Here is a 27,800-nt window from a genome sequence, read left to right as displayed (position 1 = left end):
CCATACCACCCTGAGCCTACTCATCTGATCTCAGAAGTTTAGCAGGGTCAGGCCTGGTTAGTATGAGATTAGAAGATGCAGAGCTGTGCACTGTACCTAGGCAGAAAAATGTCCCAAATTATTGCTGAATCTCCCTATTCCTGCCACCAGGAACTGCAGAAGACAGGGGAGGCTGGGCAGGACATAGGCCCATAAGACCTAGCTTACCTGAATCTGGGATGAGGAGTTCATCAATGAAATGGATCACACCGTTGGTGGCCAGGATGTCTTTGTTGGAGATGACAGCCTTCCCATTGATGGTGAGCATGTCTCCGCTGCAGCCCACCTCCAGTGTGGTGCCCTGCAGGGTCTCCATGGACATCCCTGCCACAATGGCCTCGGCGCACATGGCCGACTTCAGAATGTGGTTGTTGAGCAAGTCTGGGGACAGAGACAAAGAGGCACAGGTCTAGAACCTCCTCTGGCCTGACGTCAGGGCCAGCTCCCAGCCTGCCCATGGCTTAGGACTCTGCTTTCTCAGATGAGAACAGGTAGGGCACAGGACCCGGATCCTTCTCTCCCGTCTGCCGTTATCTAAATCCAGTGTGCTCAGACTGGCTGAAGTGGATTCCCTAGCCACTGGGCAGCTGTGGGATTCTGGACCAGTCATTTAGCCTCCTTGAGTTTCCATCTATCTCATGAGCCAAGTGGAGATGAGGCTGTTGTTTGTCTCCTAGATATGAAGTGCATATGTCTGACCACAGAGCAACAACCATGGACTTGTGGGCATTGGGCTCCACAGTGAATTCATACACTTAGACTGGGAGTCAGGGAGAAAGGAAGACCTCAAGCGAGCCCCCATGGCCCTTCTCTTTTTCTTGGCTTTTCAAGGCAGGGTCTCACTCTAGCCCAGAATGACCTATAATTCACTCTGTAGTCTCAGGGTGGCCTTGAATGCTCAGCGATCCTCCTACCTCTGCCTCCTAAGTGCTGGCATTAAAGGCATGTGCCACCACACCCGGATATTTTCCTTGTTTTTTTTTTTTTCTAAGTATTTTATTATTTATTTAAGAGAGAGAGAGGCAGAGAAAGAGATAGCTAAAGAGACAATGGGGGCGCCAGGGCCTCCAGGAACTGCAGACGAACTCCAGACGCATGTACCACCTTGGGCACCTGGCTTATGTGGGTTCCGGGAAATCGCACCTGGGTCCTTTGTCTTTGCAGACAAGCATCTTAACCACTAAGCCATCTCTCCAGCCCCACCATGGCCTTTTCCCTCTACTAGACTTTAGAAAGTGTAAAATCTGGTAGGGAAAGGTAAAACTGCAGCGAAGGTGGGCAGTTACGGGCATATTCCATTCATCTGGGTTCTGTTCACCTTACCCAGGCTCTACCAGCTGCTAGGCTCTGTCTTACAGGACGGGGCCATAGGACATGGCCTTGGCCATACATTTTTCACTCACTTGTCCCGGTGCTGCTTTAGGGGTGGGGCAGAGGCTGGGCGGGGGTTGGGACTGGTGGAGGCTCCCACATGGGCTCATCCCGCCTGACCTCTGTATGGAAGAAGCTAAAGGGATAGGTGGAGGATGACGTGTCCCACTCCAACCCCAGGCTTACGGCTTCCTGTCTCTAGTGTCCTCTCAATCCTTGGTCTTGCAGCCTCACCACAGAGGGGGCAGGGGGATGGTTGCTTTGTCCCTGAGTGTGGGAACCAAAACTTCTCTGTCATGATCAGGAGGAAGCTCTGAGGCTGACAGTGACAGCAGGCTTGGAAACTGGTTTTGGAAGCCAGTGCTGACCTGACTCATCAGGTGGGGAAAAAAAGGACAACCACACGGGATGGGAGCCAGGTGTGGAGGTGTGTGCTTACAATGAGTGTCTCACGTTTAAGAGCAACCTGCGCTGCACAGCGAGACCCTGTCTCAAATATATATATATATATATATATATATATATATATATATATAGAGAGAGAGAGAGAGAGAGAGAGAGAGAGAGGAAATGCAACTTTTTTTTTGTTTTGTTTTTTCAAGGTAAGGTTTCACTCTAGCTCAGGCTGACCTGGAATTCACTATGTAGTCTCAGGGTGGCCTTGAACTTGTGGTGATCCTCCTACCTCTGCCTCCCAAGTGCTGTGCTTAAAGGCATGTGTAAGCCTGCCTGACTAAAATAAATATCATTTAAAAAAATATATTTATTTATTTGTTTATTTGTTAGAGACAGGGAGAGAGGGAGGTGGTAGAATGTATGCGCCAGGGCCTCCAGCCACTGAAAACGAATTCCAGACGCATGCGCCACCTTGTGCATCTGGTTTACGTGGGACCTGGAGAATCGAACCTGGGTCCTTAGGTTTCGCAGGCATGTGCCTTAACCACTAAGCAATCTCTGCAGCCCATCTTTTTTTAAAAGAACCTATGGAAATGAGGCCTTGAGGGAACACTGCTTCTTGGAGAAGCGAACTGAAGCCCTGGGTTTGGTCAGGTGTGACCTGCCGCAGGGCGAGCTCACTCAGAGGGTGAGCAGGGCCAGGCACCAGATAGGACATTGCCATCCCAGGGCTCCTCCCTGCCTACCTGCCAATCTGGTAGTAAAAACTGGCCCATGAGGGCTGGAGAGATGGCTTAGTGGTTAAGCGCTTGCCTGTGAAGCCTAAGGACCCTGGTTCGAGGCTCGATTCCCCAGGACCCACGTTAGCCAGATGCACAAGGGGGCGCATGCATCTGGAGTTCATTTGTAGTGGCTGGAGGCCCTGGCGCGCCCATTCTCTCTCTCTCTCTCTATCTGCCTCTTTCTCTCTCTCTGTCACTCTACAATAAATAAATCAAAATGAACAAAATATTAAAAAAAAAATAACTGGCCCATGACCTTCCTTCAAGTCCTAGCTACGGTGCCAGAGGGCATGCCCCGGGCGCAGAGCAAAGCAGCTCACTGAGCAAGCGCGTGTGTGTGCACTGGTGTGTGTGCACTGGTGTGTGCATGAGCACCCATGTGATGTATGTATGTGTGAACGCAGACGCATGTGCTTCATGCACACACGCACGGAGGCCAGAGGAGGACACTGTGTGACCTCTATCACTCGTCTGTCTTATTTCATTGAGACAAGGTCTCTTATTGAAACTGGAAATTTCCTTATTGTGACCTGGCTGGGAGGGCTGACTAGCGGAACCCAGCGACCCCCCCCGTCTCCACCTCCTCCCGACCCTGGGGTCATAAGCATGTGTGGTCATGCCTGGCTTTTTTTAAATTTTTATGTGGGTGGTGGTAGGGATTGACCTGAGATTGTCATGCTTGTATGACAAACACTCTTGCCCAGTGAGCCATCTCCTAAGCCCCCCAACAGATACAGGTGCTATAATTTAGACCCCGAATATCCTCCTTAGGCCTGGACCCCAATCCCCAGCATGATGTTACTGGGTGGCAGTGAAAGCTAAAAGGGAGGCCCTTAGGTCACTAAGGGCATGGCTTCTCTCTCTCCCTCCCTCTCTGTGAGTAGTCATAAGCCCAAAAGCCATGGGGGTCACTGACTATGAAGTAGAGCATCTAAAACTGTGAGCCGCTCTGAAGCTTTTCTCTTTATCAGTTCATTACTTCAAGGATGCGGACTAACTGTAAAGGGGAAGCAAAATACGCTAAGATGAAATGAAGTCTCTTCTCTTCCAGAAAGCCTTGCAGACCGGCCGCTGCGTGGGCCCCGTGGCTGCCCTCCCTCAGTATTTCAGTCACTATGCGGACTAGATCATATCACACACAAAGAAAGTTCTTCGGAAGCCTGCCGCCCATTCGGCTTTGTTTCCTCAAAAAGCACAGCCTGGACGTGGTCATCTTGTGGACCCGGTTCCCAGCACCACATGTGCTTTGTGAAATGAACCCTTACCCACACCTTCATGGCCAGAAGGAGGACATTTTAAATTTATAGGGTATCTGTAATGCATCAGACCTCATTTAAACTACACTGTCAAGGTGGGTTTAACTACATTCAAAAGAAATGAAGTCATGTCTGGATTATATTTGGGAGGAATGGGGTGGCTGGGATACACAGGGCCTTGGGGCCTACTTTCCTTTCAGGGGTCTTACAGTGAATTTAGAAGTTTGGTCTTTGAGAGGTCCTAGAGTTGAGAGGGGCCGGGTGGGGGAAGGGCGAGCCCCTTCTAACCTACACTCCAAAGCTGACTCCTTCCCTCCCCTCTGGTACCTGCTGTGGCCGCTGGAAGAATGGAACCAACAACATGAGCCTGGCTAAGCGCTGCGGGGCATTAAGTGTACTTCGGCGTTCTACCCATTGAGGCACTGGAAGACTTATGGGTCAGCATAATGATTCCATTTGAAGGATGCCCCAACCAGCCACCTACACTTCAGGCTGCTTGAGCATCAGACATCCACCTGATCGATGGCTTTGGTCACTTCTGGCTTTGATCTCCCCACATCCGGCCAGGGGTCAGCTGTGAGCCTTCAGCGCCACCTCCCTCCTGTGTGGGATTCTGGGCTCACCAGAGAATCAGGGTTGGGCTCGTCTTAAAGATACGATCATGGGGAGCGACACAAGCCAGCGGTGTGGTGGTCGTCCCGTTAGTCACCTCATGACACGACTACACGTCCATCCTTCCACGGAGTAAGCCCAGGGCTCAAGAGGCGGCAATGGGAGCTGAGGGTTCTCACCTCTCAGGGCCTCTGGGTCGCCCAGGATCCGGTTCAAGGTCTCAGCGGGGATCTTCTCAAAGGCCTCGTTGGTTGGGGCCAGGAGCGTGAACTGGCCGTCACCCTCCAGCACAGTGTTGAGTCCTGAGGCAGCCACAGCAGCCTGTGGGGAGGAGGGAGGATGAATGCACCCTAGGTTCTTCCCTGCAAAAATGCACACGCAGCTTGGGTAGTCCTCCCTCCCCCCCCACCCCCGGGGAGTGGGTCATGGCTCTTAGAGAAGTTCAAGATGAGCGAGAGCTCCGTCCAGAGCTACCTGTGACCATGCATGGTCTCCTTGGGGGCCTGGCCTGGTCCGGGCTCCTGCCACACAGACTGTGTCGCAGGTACTGAACGCGCCTTCCCACCTCCCGCCCTTCCTATCTGAGGTTCCCTCCACCCTCTTTTCTCTGCTTTTTTTTTTTTTTTTTTTTTTGACTCCTTGCTATTTCTATGGGAGATGCACTCGGCACCCTTCCCCGCCCCTCAGCACTCATGGATCCCCAGGTGAAAAGAGAGCCTGTCAGGCTCTCTGCTCTCCTCTCACCTTCCACCCCCTAGTTTTTGGTGGTCATTTAGGAGGGCCTGTGGAGTGTAACGGTCACGTGACCCACTCTCTACACAGTAGCGGGAGTGACCTCCTAAAGGCGTACGCTTCCTGGCGCTCTTGGATGGAGACAGCCTCTTCCACCTGCTCAGCAAGGCCTGGCTACATCTGCCATGCTACTCTCCTCCCCTATATCTGCCTAGGGCTCTTTCCTCCAGCTGACGGCCCCTTCTTTACTGATTCTGCCCTCCTTCCAGTAGCTGTGCCCTGGCCTCGGGGCTGCGCAGGACAGAGACGCTCTCATCCTTTTGGGCCTCCACTCAGCGCATCTCTTCCACCCCTCCCCTGCTGCTCTGCCCATCATTCAGTCGCCTGTTGATTTCACAACAGTATCATGTTGGACTGCCTTATAAATGTCTTATCTATTTCCCCAGAAAGAATATTAGCTGCTTTGTCCATCCCCCGCCCCCAACTTGGCACTTAAAGAACAATACCTGGGCTTTCATAAGCTCCTGTTAGAAAAATGGACATCAGGGAGGTTCAAAGGGGAAAAAGGAAAAAAAAAAAAAAAAAAGAAAAAGAAATAAAGAAAGAAATCTGGCAAACCTAATAGTAACAGACTACTCATGGGACCAAGTTCTGTTAATGAAAAGACGTGCTGATAATTTTGGGGCAACATTCCTTTACAGACCCAGAAGCAAAGCATAGGGGAAGAGCTCAGAGAGTCAGGCTCCCCAGAGCCAGCTAACAGCTGTCCCTGTCCGCTGAGACCCATCTACACCAGCCACCCGAGCATGTTTGTTTCTGTGTTGGAGATCTCCAGGGAGGGCCTGCTCCACTCCCTCTTGTGTACTTTGTGGTTAGAAAGTTCTTGAATCACGACAAAAACCCTGACAGGGCAGCCTGTGTCCACTTCCTCCCGTGCGGCTGGCTGCCAACAGGAACTCCTGCTTGCCCCGCTGGTTATGAGACAGATGGGTGCTAGGATCAGGGGAAGGAGCAGTGTTCTTGTGGCCCTGGAGCAGTCAAGAAACACCCCAAGAGTCAGGCTCTAGATCCGTGTGTTAATAGTGGTGGCCCTTCTGCTAGGTCTAGGTTCTAAGGAAATGTGGGTATGGGGTCCCAAGGTGGGCACAGGCAGCCTGACAGGCCATTCATAATAGGGCACCAAATAGAAAGAAGCATCCAGAAGGAAGGACCCCCTACTCTTTCTCTCTCTGGACACCAGGAGTCCAGAGCTAGGTCTCAGATCAGGGGAGCCAAGGACAGGAAAGCTTTGTCAAACTCGGCACTGATTTAAAGCATTCTCCAGGCTCCCTATGAAACATCCTCAGCATCTCCAGCAGAATAGATCCTTCCAGGCCCCTCTTGGAAGGCCACATGTCTCCAGCCTGGACCTCTACCTGAAGCAGTCCCTCACCCGAAGGGTCTCAAAGGTGTCCTCAATTTCGATGATCTGCTGGATGTTGTTGGTGACGGTGGAGATGACCTTATCGATGAGGTGCACCACACCGTTGGTGGCGTGGTGGTCAGCTTTCAGTAGCCGGGCACAATTAACTGTAACAATCTGCCCAGGGAAGGGGCAAAGACAAGCAGTTAACACAAGCAACACAGCCTGGGGCTGAAGAAATGGCTTAGCGGTTAAGACACTTGTCTGAAAAGCCAAAGGACCTAGGTTTAATTCCCTAGGACCCACATAAGCCAGGTGCACAAAGTGGCGCATGCGTCTGGAGTTTGTTTGCAGCAGCTGGAGGCCCTGGCGCCTCCATTCTCTCTCTGCCTTCCTGTCTCTCTCTCTCTCTCTCTTGCAAATAAATAAATAAAAATAAATTATATATATATATAAAAGAAAGAGTCTGGAATCCCCAGGGGGTGCTGGTGACAGTCCATGCATCCACACCCAGGAGAAGAATGTGGGTTCCATTGAGGAGAAACTCTATAGAGCAGACCCAGGAGGAAAAGGTTGACCTGCAGCTTACAGCTCTGTAGGACGGAACTCTAGATAGCAGCACCCCATATGGGTGAGAATGGGGTTCTCTGCACAGGGGACAGTGCTGTGTGACTGGGGGTGCTCTTACCCCATTGGGATAGTGGTGGATCTGGATGTTGGAGTTCTGGTACATGGAGGTGAGGGCCATGCCGTGCTTCAGCTCGTCGGTCAGGACCCGCCTGTCCACCATGTGGTAGCGGAGGGCATTGAGCAGCTCGATGTTGACGTTGCTCACCAGGGAGTCCAACACTTCCTGGAAGAAAGGAACAGCGTGGCAATTAGAGGGCTGCAGACCCCAGGCTCAAGGGATAGATGGATACGTATGGACTTAGACCTCCCTCTTTGGTCAAGGGCCCTTCCTCCGTGAGCACCAGGTCTGTTGGTCCCCAGTGGGAGGGTGGAGCGATAGAAGAGAGGTGTATTTTAACTTTATCTGAGGAGTTAAGGGGGCTAGGCCTCCTGAGAGAGCAGGAAGTCACCACAGAATCCCACTGTTTGTGACAGATGTCCAGTCCCCAGGGAGTAAGGCAGTGCCTAGAAAGAGTCCTCTGGGCAGAGGGAGCTCCTCTCACCGCTGGCAAGGAAGCCCAGGCCTCATTGCTAGGTGCAAAGATGGTGAAGCTGCCGGGTCCCTCCATCTCAGGCCTCAGTTTCTCTGTGCGGTCTGTGTACAGCTGCGTGGTGCTCGAGCCAACGACGCCCAGGGTCTCATAAAGGTTTGAGAGTGGGAGGGCTGCAGGGGCCAAGAACAGAGAAAGGAAGGGCTCAGATCCATCCTAAGCAGGTACACCTCTGCCGGCAAGGGCAGTGGGAACAGATGCAGACAAAGAGGGGTGAGGAAGTGGGGAGAAAAGCCCACACATCCGTTGCTGGGGTGCTAAAAGCTCATTATGTACTTCTTAGACTCAGTAAGCTCAATGCCTCCCTATGTGAACCCGCTGAATGAGTAATTTCTAATCATTTTAATATTCTTGGACATTTAGAGAAAACAGGGAGGAATGTGTAGCAGAAATAGACATGATCACTGCAGGCCAGTCTAACAGATTAATCCAGTTATTGCAACTAGTTCCCTAAGAGCCTCAGCCAGAATGAAATCAACTATGCATGTTTCAGGCATTTTGTGTATTTTCTGGAAATACAATGCTCTGTTTACAAAGTAGCATGCAAGTTGAAGACTGAGTCTTTTCCTTCCTTTTCTCTCTCTCCTTTCTTTCCTTTAATCTTTTTCCTCTCTCTTCCTTCCTCTCTCCTTCCTTCTCTTTTGCCCTCCCTTCTCCTTCCTTTTTCATTTATTCTCTTTCACTCTCTCACTCTCTCAAAAAATATATATTTTAGTTTTTCGAGGTAAGGACTCACTCTTCCCCAAGCTGACCTGGAATTCACTATATAGTCTCAGGCTGGACTTGAACTCACATCGATCCTCCTACCCCTGCCTTCCAAATGCTGGGATCAAAGGTGTGCACTATCATACCCAGCCTTAAAAACTTATTTATTTATTTGAGACAGAGAGAAACAGAAAGAGAGAGAGAGAGAGAGAGAGAGAGAGAGAGAGAGAATGGGTGCCTCAGGGCCTCTTGCTACTGCTAATGAGCTCCAGATGCATGTACCACTTTGTGCATATGGCTCTACATGGATATTGGGGAAATGAACTCAGGTCATCAGGCTTTGCAAGTAAGGGGCTCTAAATGCTGAGCCATCTCTCCAGTCCTCCCTCCCTCTCTCCCTTCCTTCCTTCCTTCCTTCCTTCCTTCCTTCCTTCCTTCCTTCCTTCCTTCCTTCCTTCCTTTCTTTTCTTTCTTTCTCTCTCTCCCTCTCTCTCTCTCTTTCTTTCTTTCTCCCCCTTTCCTTCCTTCCTTCTTTTGTTCTTGGCTTTTTTTTTTTTTTTTGAGGTAGGGTCTTGCTTTAGCCCAGACTGACCTGGAACTCACTATGTAGTCTCAGACTGGCCTCACACTCACAGTGGTTCTCCTACCTCTGCCGCATGAATTCTGAGATTGAAGTCGTGTGCCACCATGTTCAGCCATTCTTGGCTTTTTGAGACAAGGTCACTCTGTAGCTCAATTTGAATTCAGTTTCACTGTGTAGCTACAAACTGGCCTTGAACTCATGGCCCTCCTTCTGTCTCAGCCTCTGAGTGTTGACATTATAGACATGTGCCACCAAACCTGGGCTAATGTTTATTTTAAAGTAGCGTTGGCAGGTTGAGGGCCCTATATGCCAACTTCTTCCCATTATCTAAGTACTCCTCTTGGGTTAGCAAAGCCATGGCCCAGCCACACTGACCATTTCGTACTCACAGCTTGGGAAATAACCAAACTGCCCCTCCCCCTGTTAAGTTTCAGGGTCATATTCTTAACTTAAAAAATCTATCTAAAAACACAAACTGCACAGTTGCTGTGTGATGCTAAAGAAATGGCTCTGATAAAATTCACAGGTGCCTTGTGGTTCTTTGGCCCAGTGTGGCCATTCCCTCCCAGCTCCCTTCATCACCTATGGGTGAGCCCATCTTAGGCTGTTCTCCAGAGGTGAAATTTAGACAAGGCGTAAGGCAGGGGCAGCTTGGGGCACCCAGCTCAACTAGAGATCAGATTGTATCCGATCCCCAGGGAGGCTGATGAGAAATTGAGAAACTGATCTTGGTGGGTACATGAGAATTCCTCTAGCCACAGTTACCAAGACCAGAGCCTGCTCCTGCTGAGAAGAGATCAGGCAGGGGGATGGGCTTTTTATCCACTAGGTTGCTGACAGGCAGGAGTAGCTCTTGGGAGATGCACCATTTCCAGTTTCCGTTCCCCATCACCACACATGGCCATGGGAGGATGTCACCTCACCCTCATCCCAGCGAGCTGGCTCCCACTCTGCTGCCTCTTGCCCTCCATCCCACCCACAGGCAGGGCCTGACTCACTCACCTGCTGGACAGCCTTTTTCTCCAGGGACCTTTTCATATCCAGGACAGCACTCGTAGCTGATGACTCTGCAAAGAGAGACACATGGGTGTGCCAGGCGGCACGTCACTCCTTCTCCCGGAGTTCTCCAGGCAGCGTCCCCACAGGGACCGAGGGAGAGAAGCAGCAGGCACACATCCCACTCCTCGCAGGACATCATGTGCCCGATCCCAACTGTGCCTCTCATTGGCTGGGAGCTTCCCTTTGTAGAATGCCTTGGCTGTTGACAACACCAGCAGCCAGCCAGCTGGGAGACCAGGCCGAGGCAGCACACGGAACAGCCTGCTTAGAAACACAGTTCATCCAGAGCTGATCTCCAATAGAAGAAACTTCGTACTTAGTGTTCCTGAAAGGGAGCCTGGAGGGTGACAGAGTCTTGCCCTACTTCTACGTGTGGCTCTGAGCTTGCCTCATCTGAAGCGGTCCCATCCCGTCTCTGGAGCTGTGTCACCTATAAGGTGCATGTGTGCACAGCGTGGGGCCCTTGGCTGACATCTCTCATGCTCTCCCAGCATTCTGTCCCTGAGGGTAGGGTATGGGTCACATCAAGTTTCTCTGTTTTTACTAGTCAAACTTAAAAGGAAAAAAAAAAAAACTCTGCTTTTTAAATTTTTTTAAATATACTTTATTTATTTATTTGGGGAAAGAGAGACAGATACAAAGAATGGGCAAACTCCAGACACATGCTCCACCCTGTGCATCTGGCTTTACGTGGGTACTGGGGAATCAAACCTGGGTCCTTAAGCTTTGCAGCCAATCACCTTAACCACTAAGCCACCTCTCCAGCCCCCAAAACACTTCTTATAAACATGCTTGCTTTTCTATTTATTGAAATTTTAAGCAAAGACTCGAGAAATTTCTCAGTGGTTAAGGCGCTTGGGTTCAATTCTCCAATACGTAATCACATAAAGCCAGATGCACAAAGTGGCGCATGCATCTGGAGTTTGTTTTCAGCCACTGGAGGCCTTGGCATGCCCATTCTGTCTCTGTCTCTCTCTATATCCCCATCTCTGCTTGCAAATAAGTAAACAAAAATATATTTTCAGAGTTGGAGAGATGGCTTAGTGGGTAAGGCATTTGCCTGTGAAGCCTAAGGACCCCAGTTCCATTCTCTAGGATCCACATAAGCCAAATGCACAAGGGGGCACATGTGTCTGGAGTTCGGTTGCAGTGGCTAGAGACCCTGACATGCCCATTCCCTCTCTCTCTCTCATTCTCTACCTCTTTCTCTCTCAAATAAATAAATAAATGTATTTAAAAATACATTTTCAAATTTCTTTAAAATTTTAGCCAATAAAAAATATAATTATGGTTTCAAATAATGCTGTAATAAAAGGAGAATTCTGGAAGGCTGCCCCTAAATAACACTTGTCTAAAGTCAAACCTCTGGCTGCTGCTAAAGGTTGCCCACAAGTGAGTCTCTCCTTAGAAGGCCTGGAGCCAAATGCAAACAGCTCACCTTCCCTTCTTCTTCCTTATACATGGGTTTTGTTAGATATATTCATGCAAGATGTTTAATGACATAATCAGGAGAGACAGGCAGCTGGGGAAAGAATGTGGCTTTGATGGGCCAGAGGCACTGGCACCCTGCTCTCCTGACTTCATTTGGATATATTCCAGGGAAGACTTAGTCCAGTGAAAAGGAAAACTGGCTCCTCTGTTATCAAGGGGATGTCTCAGGGTCTCAGGCTGTCAGGGACCTACAGGTGTCACTTGCCTAGAAATGGACACCCAGGAAATGTTTGAGAAGTGCCAACCTAACCATTCTTCTGTGTTCTGCTTGCTCCATCCTCCTCTGAATTCTTCTTCCTCTTCCCCCTTTTCTCCATCCTTCCTCTCACCTGCTTCTTCCTAACCTCGAATCCCTGTACTTATAAAGGTAAAACAGTCTGGGGCCTCTGGATTGACTTTGACCAACCCACAATGCTGTTCTCCAAAACCACAGTGAGCCAGATGCGCAAGGTGACACATGTATCTGGAGTTTGTTTGCAGTGGCTAGAGGCCCTGGTGTGTTCATTCCCTCTATCTCTCTCTCTCAAATAAGTTAAAATAAATCTAAATCAAAGTAAATGGCAGCCAGAGTAAGAACTGACTGACCCACAATTTATAAAGGAAAAGTGGAGTTAGAGAAGCAGGGTCCAGAGACTTGGATTATCTCCCCTCTTCGTAACTAGCAAAGGTAAGTTTGAACATCTGCTTTTCTCTCTGGTATGTTTCCTAATCTACAGAATAGAACGAAATTAAACTAGATGACCCCTAATGTTCCTTCCCACATCACACTCACAGCTCTAGCCAACTGACTTCTGGTGTCCGAGAGACACTTTTATAGGATGGAACCTGCCAGCTCAATGCTGGGAGATCCCCAAACCCAAGCCTGTAGAACCAGGACTGCTCCCCCACACGATTCCAGGCTTTCTTTGGCTGATGCCAGGGTAATGGCAAAAGAGCTGGCCTTGATAAAATGGCAGAAAACTCACAGAGATGCCCCTGTCTGCCTATGATCTCAAAAGAGCTCTTCACTTCAGAGCTTCAGGGATCTGTGGCTAGAGCTGGGGAACTGGGATTAAGTTAAGCTCCTTCAAACTTAGATTCTTTCCAGAAGAGTCTATGTGGAATTCCACAAAGTTGGAGAAGTAGCTGGAAAAAATTAAAAAAAAAACAGTCTTATTCAGAAAGTCCTCCTCTCTGGAGTCCCCATGTGCACATGGGGACTTCATGCTCTATGGCTTGGAGTCCCCAGCTACACAAACTATCCAGAGACTCTGAGCCCAAAATGTTGGCTCCTGGGTTCCATCCCAGGAAACCACAGGACGCCTGAATAGCTCAGGTAGCCTGGCCAGGATTTCTGTGAAGACCAAAGAGAACCTGCTCTTCTCTCTCTCTCTCTATTGTGTGTGTGCATGTGTGTGTGCAGAGATGGAGAAGGTTAAAGAATGACATGGGGAGAAATGGACAGCTGAGGGGCCGAGCAGGGTCAGATCTAAGAACAATCTCAGTCTCAACAAGGGAAGGCGACTGAAAATGGAGACAGAAAGAAGGCTGCACACTCTGAAGCAAAGCGCTCTCTTGAGATCTTGAGCGGGCGGGGCATCTCTGTCCGTCATTTGATCAAGGCCAGCTCTTTCGCCATTGCCCTTGGCCTTGCACACATTTGAGGAAAGCAGGTGGATTTGACAGTGGTGTATGGGAGGCTTCAAAGCCTCTTCTAGCCAAAAGCTATTTCCTGGTTAACTGAGCTTTCTGTTAGGGGACATCTCCTCATCCTCTTGTTCTGGGACCTGTCCCTCCTGGGTGCTCCTGCAGCCTGGCCAGGCACCTCTGACTGTCTAGGACTGCAAATATAGGCCACACATCCTCTATGGTGGGTTCCCTGTTCCCAGCTATGTGGGCAACAGAGTCCTTCTCAGAACCTGCCTGCCTGGCTCCAGGGTGGCAGATATCATCTGTAGATTGCAAGTGGAGAAGGCAGCTCATTGGGAAAAATCAGAACTTCTTAAGCTGGTAGTCTCCACAGTGGCCTATCCAACCATCCATGTGCCAAGTGTACCACTGTATTTGGGCTCTGGTCCCAGGAAGAACACAGGCTCTTTAAGGCAAGAGGCGGAAAGGATGGAAATTATGGGAGCCTCTCCTCTGCCTGCCCCCAGTTCCTAGAGTCCCTGCCCAGGAAGGATCATGCTGCTGGTCTACATCTCATTTCATCATCCAAGGCTGCTCTGACTGGAGGCCCTGGCTATACACAGCCCAACAAGAAACATCCCAAGGCAGGAAAAAGTACACTCTTTAGGGAAACGAGATCCTGAGTATTTCGTTTGAGCTTCTCAGAGCAGAACAACTTCAGGAGGAAAGAAAGGCAAGGTACCTAACTACAAAGGGCATTCAAGACAAGTGTCAACCGAGGCGGAAGTGTGAGGCCCTTCCCACTCTCATGCAATGATCTCCTTCAGATTGGATGGGGAAGAAGTGTCCCTCATGTCTCCCCAAACCTAGTCCCACTGAGTTAATACAAAGGGGATACAATCACTCTCCCAAGTGCACGGCGTGGGGTTTGGCCGCTGTTCTGGCTTTGAGTACCAGGGCATTAGCTAGACGGGAGGTAGATGGGGCAAAGAGTGGAGCCTGCACCCGAGTCTCGTGTGACTGAAGGTAAACCATTCATTGTGTCACACTTTGCAAGACACGTGCCAGAGTAAACACAGAGCCACAGCATCTAGACACTGGCATGCCCCGCAGACTGATGGCTTCAAGTGGCTCATTTTCCACATGCCTGGCCTTGAACAGGGCCTGAGCTGACTCTTGAGACTTCCAGTAGAACGTCAGACCTGTCCCTAAGTGTATCCCAGCATAGGTCTCTGCCATGGCCATGGTGAGGGCCATGGCAGAGATACACTGCGTGGCCTGATGAGGGATAAGGATGGAGACGTCAGATGATAGGTGGATATTTCTGCAACGTTTGTTGTGTGTGATGTGTGTGTGTGGGGGGGGACATGTTGATGGTTGTTAGAGGCTAACTGTGTAACTGTACATAACCCAGTTCCTACGTCCACTGTTAATGATGGGCTATGTGGAGCACCCCCGCATCCAGGGACATAATGGCCACCAGACTTAGAGGAGCAACTGGGAGGTGGCTGGTGGCTCCAGGTTACTGGGCTCCCTCTGACTCAGAGAGGGTTTGTGTCTAGGAGCCATGGCTATGGATTTGAGGCTGTAAAGAGAAACCCGGGACAGTCCATGCAGAGCCCAGGCTGCTCACTTAGACACCTGCTATGTTATTGACACCAGCTGCTAGGTGTGTTTCTCCGTGAGGTGACACAGACTCCTCATTTCCAGAGGAGGAAATTGAGAAGGAGGTATAGGCTTTCAGAGTCTCCATTTTCCTGTGTGCAAATGGACTAATAACAGCTCCATTAGATCTCAGAATGACTGTGAAAACACACACACACACACACACACACACTCACACACACATTCACACACACCCCCAAATGGATGTTTGATAACTTCTAAGCACTCTGTGTGATGAAAATATTAAAATGGGAGCTAAATATGAGAAGACTTGTCAAATCATATTATGAAAAATAAATCTCCATCCATATCCACACACGCAGTAGAGAGGGCCATATTAGCTTCCATAGCTTTCCCTGACAAATGACCACAAATGAAGTGGCTTAAAACCTTACAAACTTCTGACGCTATAGTTCTGGTGACGAGAGCCAGAAATGGGCCTGAAATCACCTCCTCGCTTCTGGAGGTGCCTGCTTTCCTTGGCACGTGGTCGCATCATGCCAGCTTAGCTTTTACCCACACTCACTTTCTCTAGCCCTAACTCGATTGCCTCCCTTCATGGGACCCCCCCCCCCCCTGATGACATCATATGCACCAAATAATCCAGGACAATCTCTTGCTGTCAACATTCTTCCTTAATTGCTTTGGCCAAGTCCCCCTTTCCATACAAGGGAAAACAGTTTCCGGTTTTCAGATTAGGATGTGAACATTCATGACCCCAGATGGTACCTGGGTTCAGGTATGTTCTCAGCAGAAAGGAACCCACATTGGCTAAGTGTACTCGCAGTTTCCAGAATGATCTCTAGAACCATCAGGGAGCATTGCCTGGTAGGGTGTTTGGTGTATGCCCAGTCTCTGTCATCTTAGAGTTGATATTGACGGAGTCCCAGCTTGGTTGCACTGAGAATAGGAATTAGGTCTGGGGACAGACAAGATGGTTTCTCACCAACCTCCTCTTTTGCTCTTGGGACCAAGAGGAAAGGATGTGGGACAGGGAGGAAGAGGAGGGACTCTCCTTCACCTTCAGGTCAGGTATCCTCGTGGCTAGGACGATATCTCTTGCAAATAGGCCTTTAGCTGACGGAAAGCTCCACCAGGCCCCTGCTGGCTTCAGTCCAGCCTGTCAGCGTCCACGCAGCGCTGAGGAAGCCGGCTGGCTCCGAGAGCAGCGGGCGTGTCCTTCCCGCTCCTCCTGGCTCTGGGGGAGAATGGCTCCTCATGATGGCAACCGCTGCTTCAGCAACTGCAAGACTCGGCGACGGACCGCTGCCACCCCTCCTGCCACATCCCACAGTGGCGCTCCCAGTGCCACCGTAGGGACGTTACGGTTCCTGCTAAGATCCTGACACCCCTTGATGTCAACTCCAACTCTGGCCATGAAGGAGACACCCCCTTCTCTGCAGGGACGCATGGGAGAGAACTGGGGCGAGGTACCAAAGCCTCCCTCAAGTGCCCTATGTAAAAATGTGCTGTTTCCCAATCAAAGCAGGGCCAGAAATGAGAGGGACGGACTGTGTATTGCCCACAAGCCTCTCTGAGCCATTATGTCATGCCGGTGCTCTGCAAGATCTGACATAAAAATTGAAGTAGTGCTGAGGGGATGGCTCAGCAGTTAAAGGTGTTTGTGTGCAAAGTCTGCTGGCCCAGGATTCAATTCCCCAGTGCCCATGTAAAGCCAGATACGCAAAGTGGCACTTGCATCTGGAGTTCATCTGCAGGGGCAAGAGGCCCTGGTGCACCCAAACTATCTCTCTGTCTCCCCTTGCAAATGAATAAAAATATTTACAAATTGGAAGTGAATTTCCTTTTTTGGCTTTGTTTTGTTTTCAAGGTAGGCTCTTGCTCTAGTCCAGGCTGACCTGGAATTCACTTTGTGTCAGGTTAGCCTCAAACTCACCACAGCAATCCTCCTGCCTCTGCCTCCCTAGTGCTGGGATTAAAGGCGTGCGCCACTATGCTCAGCCAGAAGTGAATTTCTAAGTAATAAAATTCACTCAAGGCACTAGACTGGCTCACTGGTCACCATTTCTTGTAATAAAAATCCTCCTGACAATTTTGGTGCTTTGACACAGAGCTCCAAGGTGTTCAGGTACTTTGGAAATGCAGAAAAGCTACTGTTGGAAGATGCCAGCAGCTCTACCTGATGAGAATAGGCAGAGGCCAGGTCATTCCCTTCCCCACTGAGAGGTGGCGTTTCAGGGCCTCACAGCAGCAGGCAAGGAGCCCAGGCCCCAGTCTCTCGAGGCAGGTCCCTGGGTCTCTCTGCGTGCTCCGTCACACCACATCTCCACCTGCGTGTGTAGCGTCATCCTCTGCTCTCGTGTTCCAACGTGCTGGCTGCTCTGCCCCAGGACATTTTGTTCCCTTTCATCCCAACCCGTTTTCTGCTGATACTTCTCTTCTTGCTGAGAAAATGCCCTCTGTCTATGCTGGCCATGTGCCAATGATGGAGGCTAGGAGCAAGGAGACCTTCCTTTATAGGCAGTCAGCTATGGACACGGCCCCAAAGAATATAGATGCCACCCTGCCCTGGCGAAACCGGACGAGAACCTCAGACTGAATCAAGAAGATGAAAAGGAGAAGCTTCGTGATTCTTCCTGCTTAATTTTTTTTTTTTTTTTTTTGAGGTTCCTCCAACACACCATATGTGGCCTCTTTCTGAGTCTCCTCCCTGGTCCACCAGCCAATCAAAGTTTTTCATATACATTTGAACTTGGCAATGATGCTCATCCTAATCGGATGTCTAATTTATAAAACAGACCCCATCCAAGTCTCCATGTGGATTTCTGGGATTTTTTTTTCCCCCTCTAGAGAAAGCTTGGGAGTCTTTCTGTTTTACTTCTGTCATATTTCTACTCTCTCTTAAAATAAATCTTGCATAACTTACCCTTCCTCATGTCCACATTTTTCAATTCTTTGTTTAATTATAAGATAAAAAAACAAACAAATAAACTTGAGAGTCGCTGGATGAGGGTTTATAAGCCCATCTAGAGCCCAGAGAGGCATCGTTTGCCCTCAACCCTGTAATACCGAAACAGTCCTTTGTTCCAGCCACCTTTCCTTCTCAGTCCTCGCTCAACTTGGAATTAGGACTCCCTAGGATGACATCAACTACAGCCCCACACCAAGCAAATAACTGTGGCCACATGGTGGTCCAGTGGCAACTTCCTCAGAGATCTCTCTGTTCCATGGACACCAGAGGCCCACAAATCTGCCCTTAGCTCCTGGGGACAAGAGAGATGATTTCCATCTCTTCCTCTTCTCCTCTAGGAGTCCCCCATTTCTTTTCCAAGTCAGCTCCATCTTCCTGAGCCTGAATGTGATGTTCCAGAGAGGGTTTCTCTTATCCTGGATCATGAAGATTCTTTTGTTTGTTTGTTTGTTTGTTTTTGTTTTTTGAGGTAGGGTCTCACTCTAGCCCAGGTTGACCTGAAATTTACTATGTAGTCTCAGGGTGGCCTTGAAGTCACAGTGATCCTCCTCCCTGCCTCCTGAGAGCTGGGATCAAAGGCGTGTGCCACTGCGCCCAGCACGAAGATTTTTAACCAGCTTGTTTTTTCTCTCCTCATTTCCTCTTTTTTGAAGCCTTGCAAGGCAATGCCCACATTCAAGAATTGAATGTATGGGCTAGAAAGACAGCTCAGCAGTTAAGTGCACTCAGGGCCTAAAACCACTTGAGTTTGAATGTCTAGATCCCATGTGAATGGCTGGGTGTGACCATGCACATCTATGACCCTGGTCCTGCCAAGGGAAACAGTGACAAGGAAATCACAGGGACTAGTGGTAAAAGCAGCAACTTCAGGTATCAGTAAGAGACTCTGGCTCCAACAAACCAGAATGGGCAGAAGGACAACAATGAACAAAATACCCGACTTCTGTCTCTGGCCGCTTCAGATGAACTCTCCTCCCTCACCCGCCACAGGCAAGCACACAGGGCACATACATGTGCACACACCACACCACACACACCACACATACCACACACACCACACCACACATATACCACACGAATCACACCACTCATACACACCACACACACACACACACACACATGCCCCACATACCACCCCCCACACACCACACCATAATATACCACACATACATGTGCACATACCACACCACACACACACCACCACACATGTACACACCACATTGCATAAGCACAAAGAAAGAAAGGAAAGAGGGAAGGGAGAGAGGGAGGGAGGGTTTGTGAGATCGGGTCGGCAGCAGCTTGGACTGGCACTGAGCCCTGCCTGACTCCATTGTATACATCATCCCTCTACTCACAACCCTATGCCCTGTCCTCTTCCTGAAGCCAGGGCTCCCCTCTTCCCTCCCGGAGGTGGGGTGCTACCCTGTCACCTCACCATCCTTTCAAAACAAAACATGGGTCCAGGGGAAAATGTGATCATCAGGAAGATCTTGTCGATACACATCTCTGTGGCCTGTGCCTCATCCTGGTACACACAGAGAAAGATGTGGGCAGCCAATGTGCCAATGCAGTGTTGGCCTGGCATGCATTCATGCTCTCTCTCTCTCTCTCTCTCTCTCTCTCTCTCTCTCTCTCTCTCACACATACAAATACACACCCACACACACACACACACAATAATTTTAAAAGAGTATCTTCCCTTCTTTCCCTTGGTTAAGCTGGAAAATAAAGCAACACCACAAGCAATAACTTTAAAAATCACCAACATCGGGGCTGGAGAAATGGCTTGGCGGTTAAGCGCTTGCCTGTCAAGCCTAAGGACCCCAGTTCGAGGCTCGATTCCCTAGGACCCACGTTAACCAGATGCACAAGAGGCACACACGTCTGGAGTTCCTTTGCAGTGGCTAGAGGCCATGGCGTTCCCATTCTCTATCTATCTATCTGCCTCTTTCTCTCTCTGTCTCTTGCTCTCAAATAAATAAATAAATAACTAAAATTTTTTTTTAAAGTCACCAACATCGGAATAAGGTCAATCTAGTGGCTTCAAGTCTTTTACTCCTCCAGTGTTGCAGAAAAGAGGAAGATAAGGGTCCCACAGGGGGCTCAGGAGGTTTTGTAGGGCACATCCTCCAGTCTGCAGGAGAGAGCCAGTTGAGTGTGCCAGAACAGATGAGCGTTCCCGGAATTGTTTAGAACAAGCACACGACTCTTTCCACCGGGCAGTCGTAGGACGCTGAGTGTGAAGCCACCTCCTCCATGCCAAGAGAGGCACCAACAAGGCCTTCTGGGAGCACACTGCTCCACATCCTGTGGGTGCCCTCCCTTCTATATATGTGGTCTAGACTTGCAGATTCTGGGGTGATAATAGCAGCTAGCATGTGCCGAGCAGTACCATGTGCCAGGCACCATATTCATTCTCTGGCACGTTATTCTATTCAAATTTTATAACAACACAATATGGCAGGGCCTTTGGCTCTTTCCATGTTGTAGATGAGGCAATGGAGGATTCAAGAGATGAATCCTCACCAAGCAGGTGGCACAGCCAGGGTCTGAGTTAGAGTCTGAGTCGATGTGTTCATCTGCTATGGTCTCTTGTCTTTGGGCTAACGTCACCAATGACTTTTATCCTCTTCTTCCTCCTCCTCTTCTTCTTCTTTCTCTTTTGGTTTTTTGAGGTAGGGTCTTGCTCTAGACCAGGCTGACCTGGAATTCACTATGTAGTCTCAGTGTGGTCTCGAACTCACAGAGATCCTCCTACCTCTGCCTCCCGACTGCTGGGATTAAAGGCGTGCGCCACCATGCCTGGCTACCCATAACTTCTCTTTCCCAGAGGCACATGCTGGTAGCTTCTCCTTTGAATATTACACACACACACACACACACACACACACACACACACACAATTTTATGCTTCATGCAGTTCCAATTCAGCCCCAATACACACATCCAAGTAAAACAAAGTCTGTCAGCTTCCTAAAATGCCTCTGCCAGCATGCATTCCCTGACATGTTTATCCACGCATCTTCACAGCTCCTTAGGCAGCCTGACCTTTTCCATTGCTGGCCAACCCCAGGGGACCTGCAGCCGGCACGCACACAGTGTGGCGTCCCTGGTGACCACAGATACTCACGTTGATTTGCCACAGATTTTCCTCTGGTACCACTGTTTGCAGTTGGTGAAGTACTTCTTATTGGTGCCAATGACCTTCTGCACAGCGCACACATTGGGGCTGGAAACAAAACAGCAGTGTTAGTGAGATGGTCAGTAAGCTCTCTATCCTGTCATATTGGCCTTCTTGGGTTATCAGAACTATCTAGGGAGGAGGAGAGGCAGGCATCTTGGTGGTTTAGGGTACATTCTGGCACTGTCTATGTAGATTCCCATAACAGTGTCCCCTGAAATAAGAAATTCTTCAATTCTATCTTACATACCGTTGGCATGGGCAACTGTTAAAAATCAAAGCACTGTAGAATTTTAGGTTACATGTTACAGATTGAGAAGCCTAAGTTGAAATTGTGTATTTGCTAAGGAGATTTATGCCTATACTCCACACTGAGCCCAGACTTGGTATCACAGGTTATGTTGTCAAGCGGGGAGAAGGCCCTTCGTACTTCTCAGCCAACTCCACAGACACGCTCTGCATGTCTAGACCAGCTGCCTGCCACAGCCCATCAGAAGGATCCACCCTATAAACTAGAGATTAGGGCCAGCTGCTGTCCATATTAATGGAGCATTCCCCCTTCTAACTCTCCATGGTCCATGACCAGAGTCCAGCTTCCTGATCCCTCCAGAAAGCTTCCTCTGCTATCCAGGTGAACTCTGCCTTCGCTGAGCTGATCTGGGATACAACCCTTGTTTCATGATGCGTATGAAGAGACCTGATGTGGCATGGATGTCTCCTCTTCCTGACTCCCCTCAAAAAAAAAAAAAAACAAAAAACAAACAACTTGGGCTGGAGAGATGGCTTAGTGGTATAGGCACTTGCCTGCAAAACCTAACAACCTGAGTTCAGTTCCCCAGTACCCACATAAAGCCATATTCACAAAGTGGCTCAGGTATCTGTAGTTCATTTGCAGTGGCTGGAGGCCCCAGCACACCCATTCTCTCTTTGTGTTTCTCTTCTCTCTATCTCTCTCTGCTTATAAATGAATAAATAGAATATATATATATATATATATGTGTGTGTGTGTGTGTGTGTGTATGTGTGTGTGTGTGTGTGTGTGTGTGTGTATGTTTAAAAGAACCTCAATTACAAGTGTTCTAGTTCTGGATGGAGACAATTTGGCATGAATTTATTAAAAATACTGGCCTAGAAAAAAATCTAGCTAAAATAAGTTAATCCTCAATAACGGGAAAAACAGAGGGCATGTGTCCAGGGAAGTCTTATCGGGAGCCAGAGAATTTGTTTTGGTATATTTTATTCTATTAAGCAAGCAGGATGGCACTGGGGCCGGGTGATGGTGGGAACTTTCTTCGAAGCCGCTGGGCGAGGAGGCTACTGTGGCTGCCCGGGCATCGCTGGGAGGGTCCTGAGCAAGAAGCAGACTGACTAAGTCAGGGAAGGAAAGAATCATCCACAACCGCCCCCCCCCCCAACAACCGTGCTCTCAGAACTTCACGTGTTACCTACAGGCAGGTAGCGCCTTCAATATCTGTTCCTGCTACTTTAAAAATTCAAGGTCGAGGCAGGAGGATGGCTACAAGTTTGAGGCCAGCCTGGGCTTGAAACCCTGATTCAACAAGCAAACAAACCACAATCCTTTCGTGTACACAGTATCTAGGGAGAAGTTACCTATTTTTCAGTGAGAGCTACACCTGCCATTCCATCACTGAGTCAGGTAGTCTTTGGAGACAGGGGACTGGGTGCAAGTTCCTTCGAACCCTTTATTTCTCTGCCCTATGGCTTTTCCATGTAACCAGCACTTCTGCCCTGGTGCTGTTGCTCAACAGGCAAAGGTGAGTGAACAGGTGTATTAAGAGAACTGATGAGGGGCCAGAAGGGTTCAGGTGACACAGGAACCACGGCCAGCGGAAGGCTGGAGGGGGCGCAGGCCACCTTAGTCCCCGCTGATCTCACCAGGTATATGTGGCCCTTGCACGTTTCTATACACCTGGCTTCTCTTTTTTTTCTGCTGCCCGGGATGCACCAGTATCCTAGTCCTTAAGTAACCCCTGAAGAGCTTCCTCAGGCCACGCTCCAGCCCAGAGTCTTATTTATTACCACGCGATCCCAGAAGTTCTTCCATCCGACCAACAGGAAATCATTACTGTCGACGAATTCCCTGCAACTTTCCGTAGGCGTCTGGCAAACGTTCAGTGGGTCTGTGTGGATGTGGCTCCTGCAGGGCTCTGTGGAGTGGGGTCCCCTGCCTGTTGCTCTCTGTGACAGGAGCAGAGGCTGCGCCCAGCCTCCGCGATGCTCCCTCGCTCACTGGGGGGTGTGGTTGAGTTGTGCGCACAGGAAATCTAGGCTGAAATGTAATCAGAATGAACAAGCCATTTCTGGGCCTGGTGCCTCAAGCATCACAGGGTTGCTGTTCAACTTGGAGCCGAAAGCCCGGGGCTTCAGGAAGCTGCCGTCCAGCATTTGCTTGTGGCTGTTTAAGAAGTGCGCCTGCAGGGCAGGAGAGCTGGTTTAGGATGAAATCTTGACTTCTCTGTTTTTTTTTTTCTTCCCTACAGAAGTGTAGATGCAGTCGGGAGCCAAAGGGCCACGTGGTGGTTCCCCAGCCCTTCCCCCAGCTTCCCTGTGTGCACAAAGTCACTCCCTCTCGCAGAGCTACAGCCTCACCATCCACACGGTGGGACCTCGTCATCGCTGTCACTGCAAGCTGAGGCAGGTGCACGGGGAAGCGAAGGGCCGGTGAAGCCCTGCCCAGCCATGGTTTCGCTCCCCTACCCGGTGAGGATGCCACTTTCCCTTGAAGCAGCCAGTTCTTTTCCGTCCACTTTCATCGGCTCCCGCGTTGAATAGAGGGTTGGAACTAGAATAAGGTCATTCAACGGCACAATGCGTATCAGCTCGGCAGTCTGGTGGCTTTTAAGGGCACAGTCAGGTCACAGCAGTGAATGCAGCTGTGCCTGCATCCAAGTGGCCAAGCCTACGTGTCTGTGCCCTGGATTTCATGGCGGGAGGGGAAGAGTTGGTGCGACAGCTTTTTTCCTGCCATGCTGGGGCTGGGGAGTAAACCTCGCCCATGACATGTAAGCACTCTACCACTGAGCTACATCCCTTTTTTAAAAAAATGATTTTAAAAATTATTTATTTGAGAGAAAGATACACAGAGAGAGAGAGAGAGAGAGAGAGAGAGAGAGAATGGGTGCACCAGGGTCCCTAGCCACTGCAAACAAACTCCAGATGCACGTACCACCTTGTGCATCTGGTTTTACGTGGGCAATGGGGAATTGAACTAGGGACCGGCAGGCTTTGCAAGCAAGCACCTTTAACTGCTGAGCCATCTCCCCAGCCCCTCGATTTTTAACTTTTATTTTGAGAGGTGGTGACTCACTAACTGACCCAGGGTGAACTCCAACTGGCTACCCTCCTGCCTCAGCCTCAGGGGTAAAGCTGGGATTATAAGTATGCACCACCTGTATGTGGTCTGTACATGTGATTTCTTGATCATTCTGCTCAACAGATTACTACCGGCTTTTCCACCTGTGTGCTTCGAGAAGTCAGGCAAGAAGTGACGGGGATAGTAGGGAAGGTGTCACACATCCCAAAGAGCATCTGCATTAAAAAAAAATCCTGGGCTGGAGAGATGGCTTAGCAATTAAGCACTTGCCTGTGAAGCCTAAGGATCCCGGTTCAAGGCACGATTCCCCAGGACCCACGTTCGCCAGGTGCACAAGGGGGCGCATGCATCTGGAGTTCGTTTGCAGAGGCTGGAGGCCCTGGCGCGCCCATCCTCTCTCTCTCTCTCTCTCTCTCTCTCTCTCTCTGCCTCTTTCTCTCTCTGTCTAGTGCTCTCAAATAAATAAATAAAAATAAACAACAAAAAAATTTTAAATTCTAAAAAAAAATGTCCTATTACCCCCATGGTCAATATCCTTTGTGGGCTCTGAAAGGGTGGGGATGTGTCACAAAGATAGATTGTGGGGCTGCGAAGATGGATCAGTGGTTAAAGGGGCTAAGATGGCAAAACCAGCTGGCCTGGTTTCAAATCCCCAACCAGCCATATAAGCCCCAATGGGCATTCATTTGCAGCAGCAAGAGACCCTGGCATACCCGCACACATGTGCAAATAAATAAAAACTATACAGATAAAAGATGGGTCCCGGTGCATTCATTACCTTTGGGGACCCTTCACCGTGGCTGTGTGCAGCTGGCATTCTGGGTGACAGAGAGCTGTGGGAACCTGCCAACTTTGTGGTGAGGAGAGAGGAGGACCAGAGTCATCCCAGGTGGTTTATGGTACCCAAATACAAGGGTCAAGAAAGGTAGAAGCATGAGAGGTGGACTGGGCAATACCACAGCCACTTGTCACGGTTTGACTCTGAGGTCTCACATCCCTTCGTCTTTCTGATCGGTCCCGTCAGCCTCCCAGGCGCAAGTCCTAAGTCAAAGGTGATTATCTCACTTCCTAAGCACCCCAGGACTCTCCCCAGTGACTCCCTTCTTTCAGGACGCCCTGTCTTCTGAAACTCAGGCTGTCGTGGCCTGGCTTCCTTCTACTCCTCAGGGTGGCTTGACTGGAGTCTTCAGCCATCTCCCCTAAAACACTGAGCACCCTCGAGGTCAAATGGGACCTGAATGCAACATGCAGGGGGACCAAAGGTAACTTCCGATCCTAAAAGCCACAGACCCATGCCCAGAGCACACCCGTGTGCGTGTGTGTGTGGGGGGGGGGGTGGTGAGGGAGTGGTAAGGCTCTGCCAAGGGACCTACAAATCCACTCTCACTGCAGACAAGGAGATTTTTTGCTTTTTTTTTTTTTTTTTTTTTTTTTTTTCAGTTTTTTGAGGTAGGTTTTGCACTAGCCCAGGCTGACCTGGAATTCACTATGTAGTCTCAGGCTGGCCTGGAACTCACAGTGATCCTCCTACCTCTGCCTCTAGAGTTCTGAGATTAAAGGCCTGCACCACCTCCCCCTCCTCCCCCACCTCCGCCCTGCTGACGAGGAGTTTTGATTGGATTACAGATCTGCCATTCTCCTGGAGGGCTGGGGAGGATGTCTCCTGTGCAAATGCCAGATCCGGGTGGCACCAAAGGCTTCCCCTAAAGTCGCTACTGGACTTTCTCCTGTATAGTTTTACCTACTTGTGAAAAAGAAGTTGGTGAGCTGGAAGATGTAGCAAAGCTTAAGTGGGTAGGAAGGGGGCATGGCCTGGTTCTGAGTGTGTGTGTGTGAATATGTGTGTGTGTGTGTGTGTGTGTGTGTGTGTGTCTCGTGAGCTCCAAGGGATTCCCTCGTCCACACCTCCCATTGCACTGCAGTCACAGACACCTGTTCCCTGTGCTCAGTTTTACAGGGCTTCTGGGGATCTGAACTCAGGTCCTCATACTTGCCCAGCAAGTGCTTTACCCACTGACCCATCTCTCCAACCCATCCCCTGGTTTTGTGTGCAGAAATACGGTTCACTTCCACCTGGGTCTGTGCCAGGCTCTTTACTTGGGCTTACTCTCCGCCTGGATTTGCCTCTCACAGACTACCCATGTTCCATGTCTCCCAGGAATATCTCCAAAGGTGATGCCCCTTGTGTACAAAATTAGGCTCGTCTCTGGGGCGAGCTCCAACCCTGGCTCCTCTCTTATGGCAGGACCTCGGGAAAGGCTGGTGTTCTTTGGGGACTCGATCTTCCAATCTGCGTATTAAATAAGGTACGAGTGAATTCTCTGATTTTTTTTTTTTTTTTTTTTTTTTTTTTTTTTTGGTCAGGAGGTAAATGTGCCACATTGCTCCTCAAAGTTGGCAGGTTCCCACATCTCTGTCACCCAGAATGCCAGCTGCACACAGGGCACTATTTGGTTCCGAGTGGTGAGTGCAGAGCATGGTCAGGTGCACAGGAACCCTGGCACCTATGATCTTTTTATTTTGGCCACCTGGTGTGGCCACAGACTCAAGTCTAAAGTGACTGGCGAACGGGCCTGGCTTGGATTGGAATTGAGCGTTGCTGGCTGGGCTTCCTGTCTGTCGGGGGGCACCTTCCCACGGTGACTCTGGGCAGGGGGCTGTCAATGCCTGCTTCCACCTAGGGTTGGGAGGCGGAGCGGCTGAAAGCCCAGTGTGTCTTCTGCTCTTGATTTGACTGTGGAGTCACCTTTCAGTTCCTCCATCCCCTTTCTCCACGAAGCATCAAATGCAGCCCTCCCTCCCTGCACCGCCTGCGGGGCTGGTGGCTGCTTGCTTTTTGCTTTTTGCTTTTTTCCCAGGCTTTGTTCCTGGGACGCCCAGGTACACTACCCCGTCCCCAGCGACCTGTCCTTAAGCTCTCCCTCCCTGCCGTGCATGGGAAAGCGGAGGCTTACCCGTGTTGGCGGCCCCGGAGGCGGCTGTGCTGCAGCACCAGCTGGTAGGGTGACTTGGAGGGGCCGGCGAGGGTCGCGGCGGGACCCAGGGCCAGCGCCACGCCGAGGCTCAGCAGGCGCACGAGGAGAGCCATGGAGCTGCGGGACGCGCACCGACCCACGACGGGAGGACGCGCGGGGAAGTGAGAGCGCCCGGGCTGCGCGCCCCAGGTTAAGTAGGGGCGAGCGGGAGGGAGGGAAGGGAGGGAGGGAAGGGAGGGAAGGAGCGGCCGGCCGCAGGGGCGGGGACGCGGGGCGGGGGAGCCGGGCTGCCTGGCGCCTCCCAGCCCGCCGGCCTGCGCTCCCTCCGCGCCCTCCCGTGCGCGCCCGGCCCTGCTCACCCAACACCCTGGCGCCCGCTCCCCCCCCCACCCCTAGCCAGTGGCCCCTGGGCACAGAGTGCGGGTGCTGAGACGGTCCCCTTGGGCTTCTTCCAGGG

At 50.3% G+C, this 27,800-nt stretch overlaps 1 protein-coding gene across 1 annotated transcript in view; it reads right to left on the bottom strand.

Annotated features, from left to right (window-relative positions):
* Positions 1-27,479, bottom strand: part of Tgfbi (transforming growth factor beta induced) — a 41,848-nt gene extending 14,369 nt beyond the window's left edge. The window contains exons 1-8 of the mRNA XM_004665082.2: positions 27,323-27,479; positions 20,984-21,082; positions 10,101-10,165; positions 7,763-7,923; positions 7,279-7,443; positions 6,621-6,767; positions 4,636-4,777; positions 208-420 (exon numbers count right to left, since the gene is read on the bottom strand). Coding sequence (XP_004665139.2) covers positions 208-420; positions 4,636-4,777; positions 6,621-6,767; positions 7,279-7,443; positions 7,763-7,923; positions 10,101-10,165; positions 20,984-21,082; positions 27,323-27,456 — 1,126 coding nt within the window. The 5' untranslated portion in view covers positions 27,457-27,479. The remainder of the gene's footprint in view (positions 1-207; positions 421-4,635; positions 4,778-6,620; positions 6,768-7,278; positions 7,444-7,762; positions 7,924-10,100; positions 10,166-20,983; positions 21,083-27,322) is intronic.
* Between the last annotated feature and the right edge of the window lie 321 nt (positions 27,480-27,800).

Source organism: Jaculus jaculus, chromosome 6, assembly GCF_020740685.1.
Source record: "Jaculus jaculus isolate mJacJac1 chromosome 6, mJacJac1.mat.Y.cur, whole genome shotgun sequence".
Taxonomy (NCBI): Eukaryota; Metazoa; Chordata; class Mammalia; order Rodentia; family Dipodidae; genus Jaculus; species Jaculus jaculus.
The sequence above is the reverse complement of the archived record's forward strand: the minus strand, read 5'-3'. Positions and strand labels throughout refer to the sequence as shown.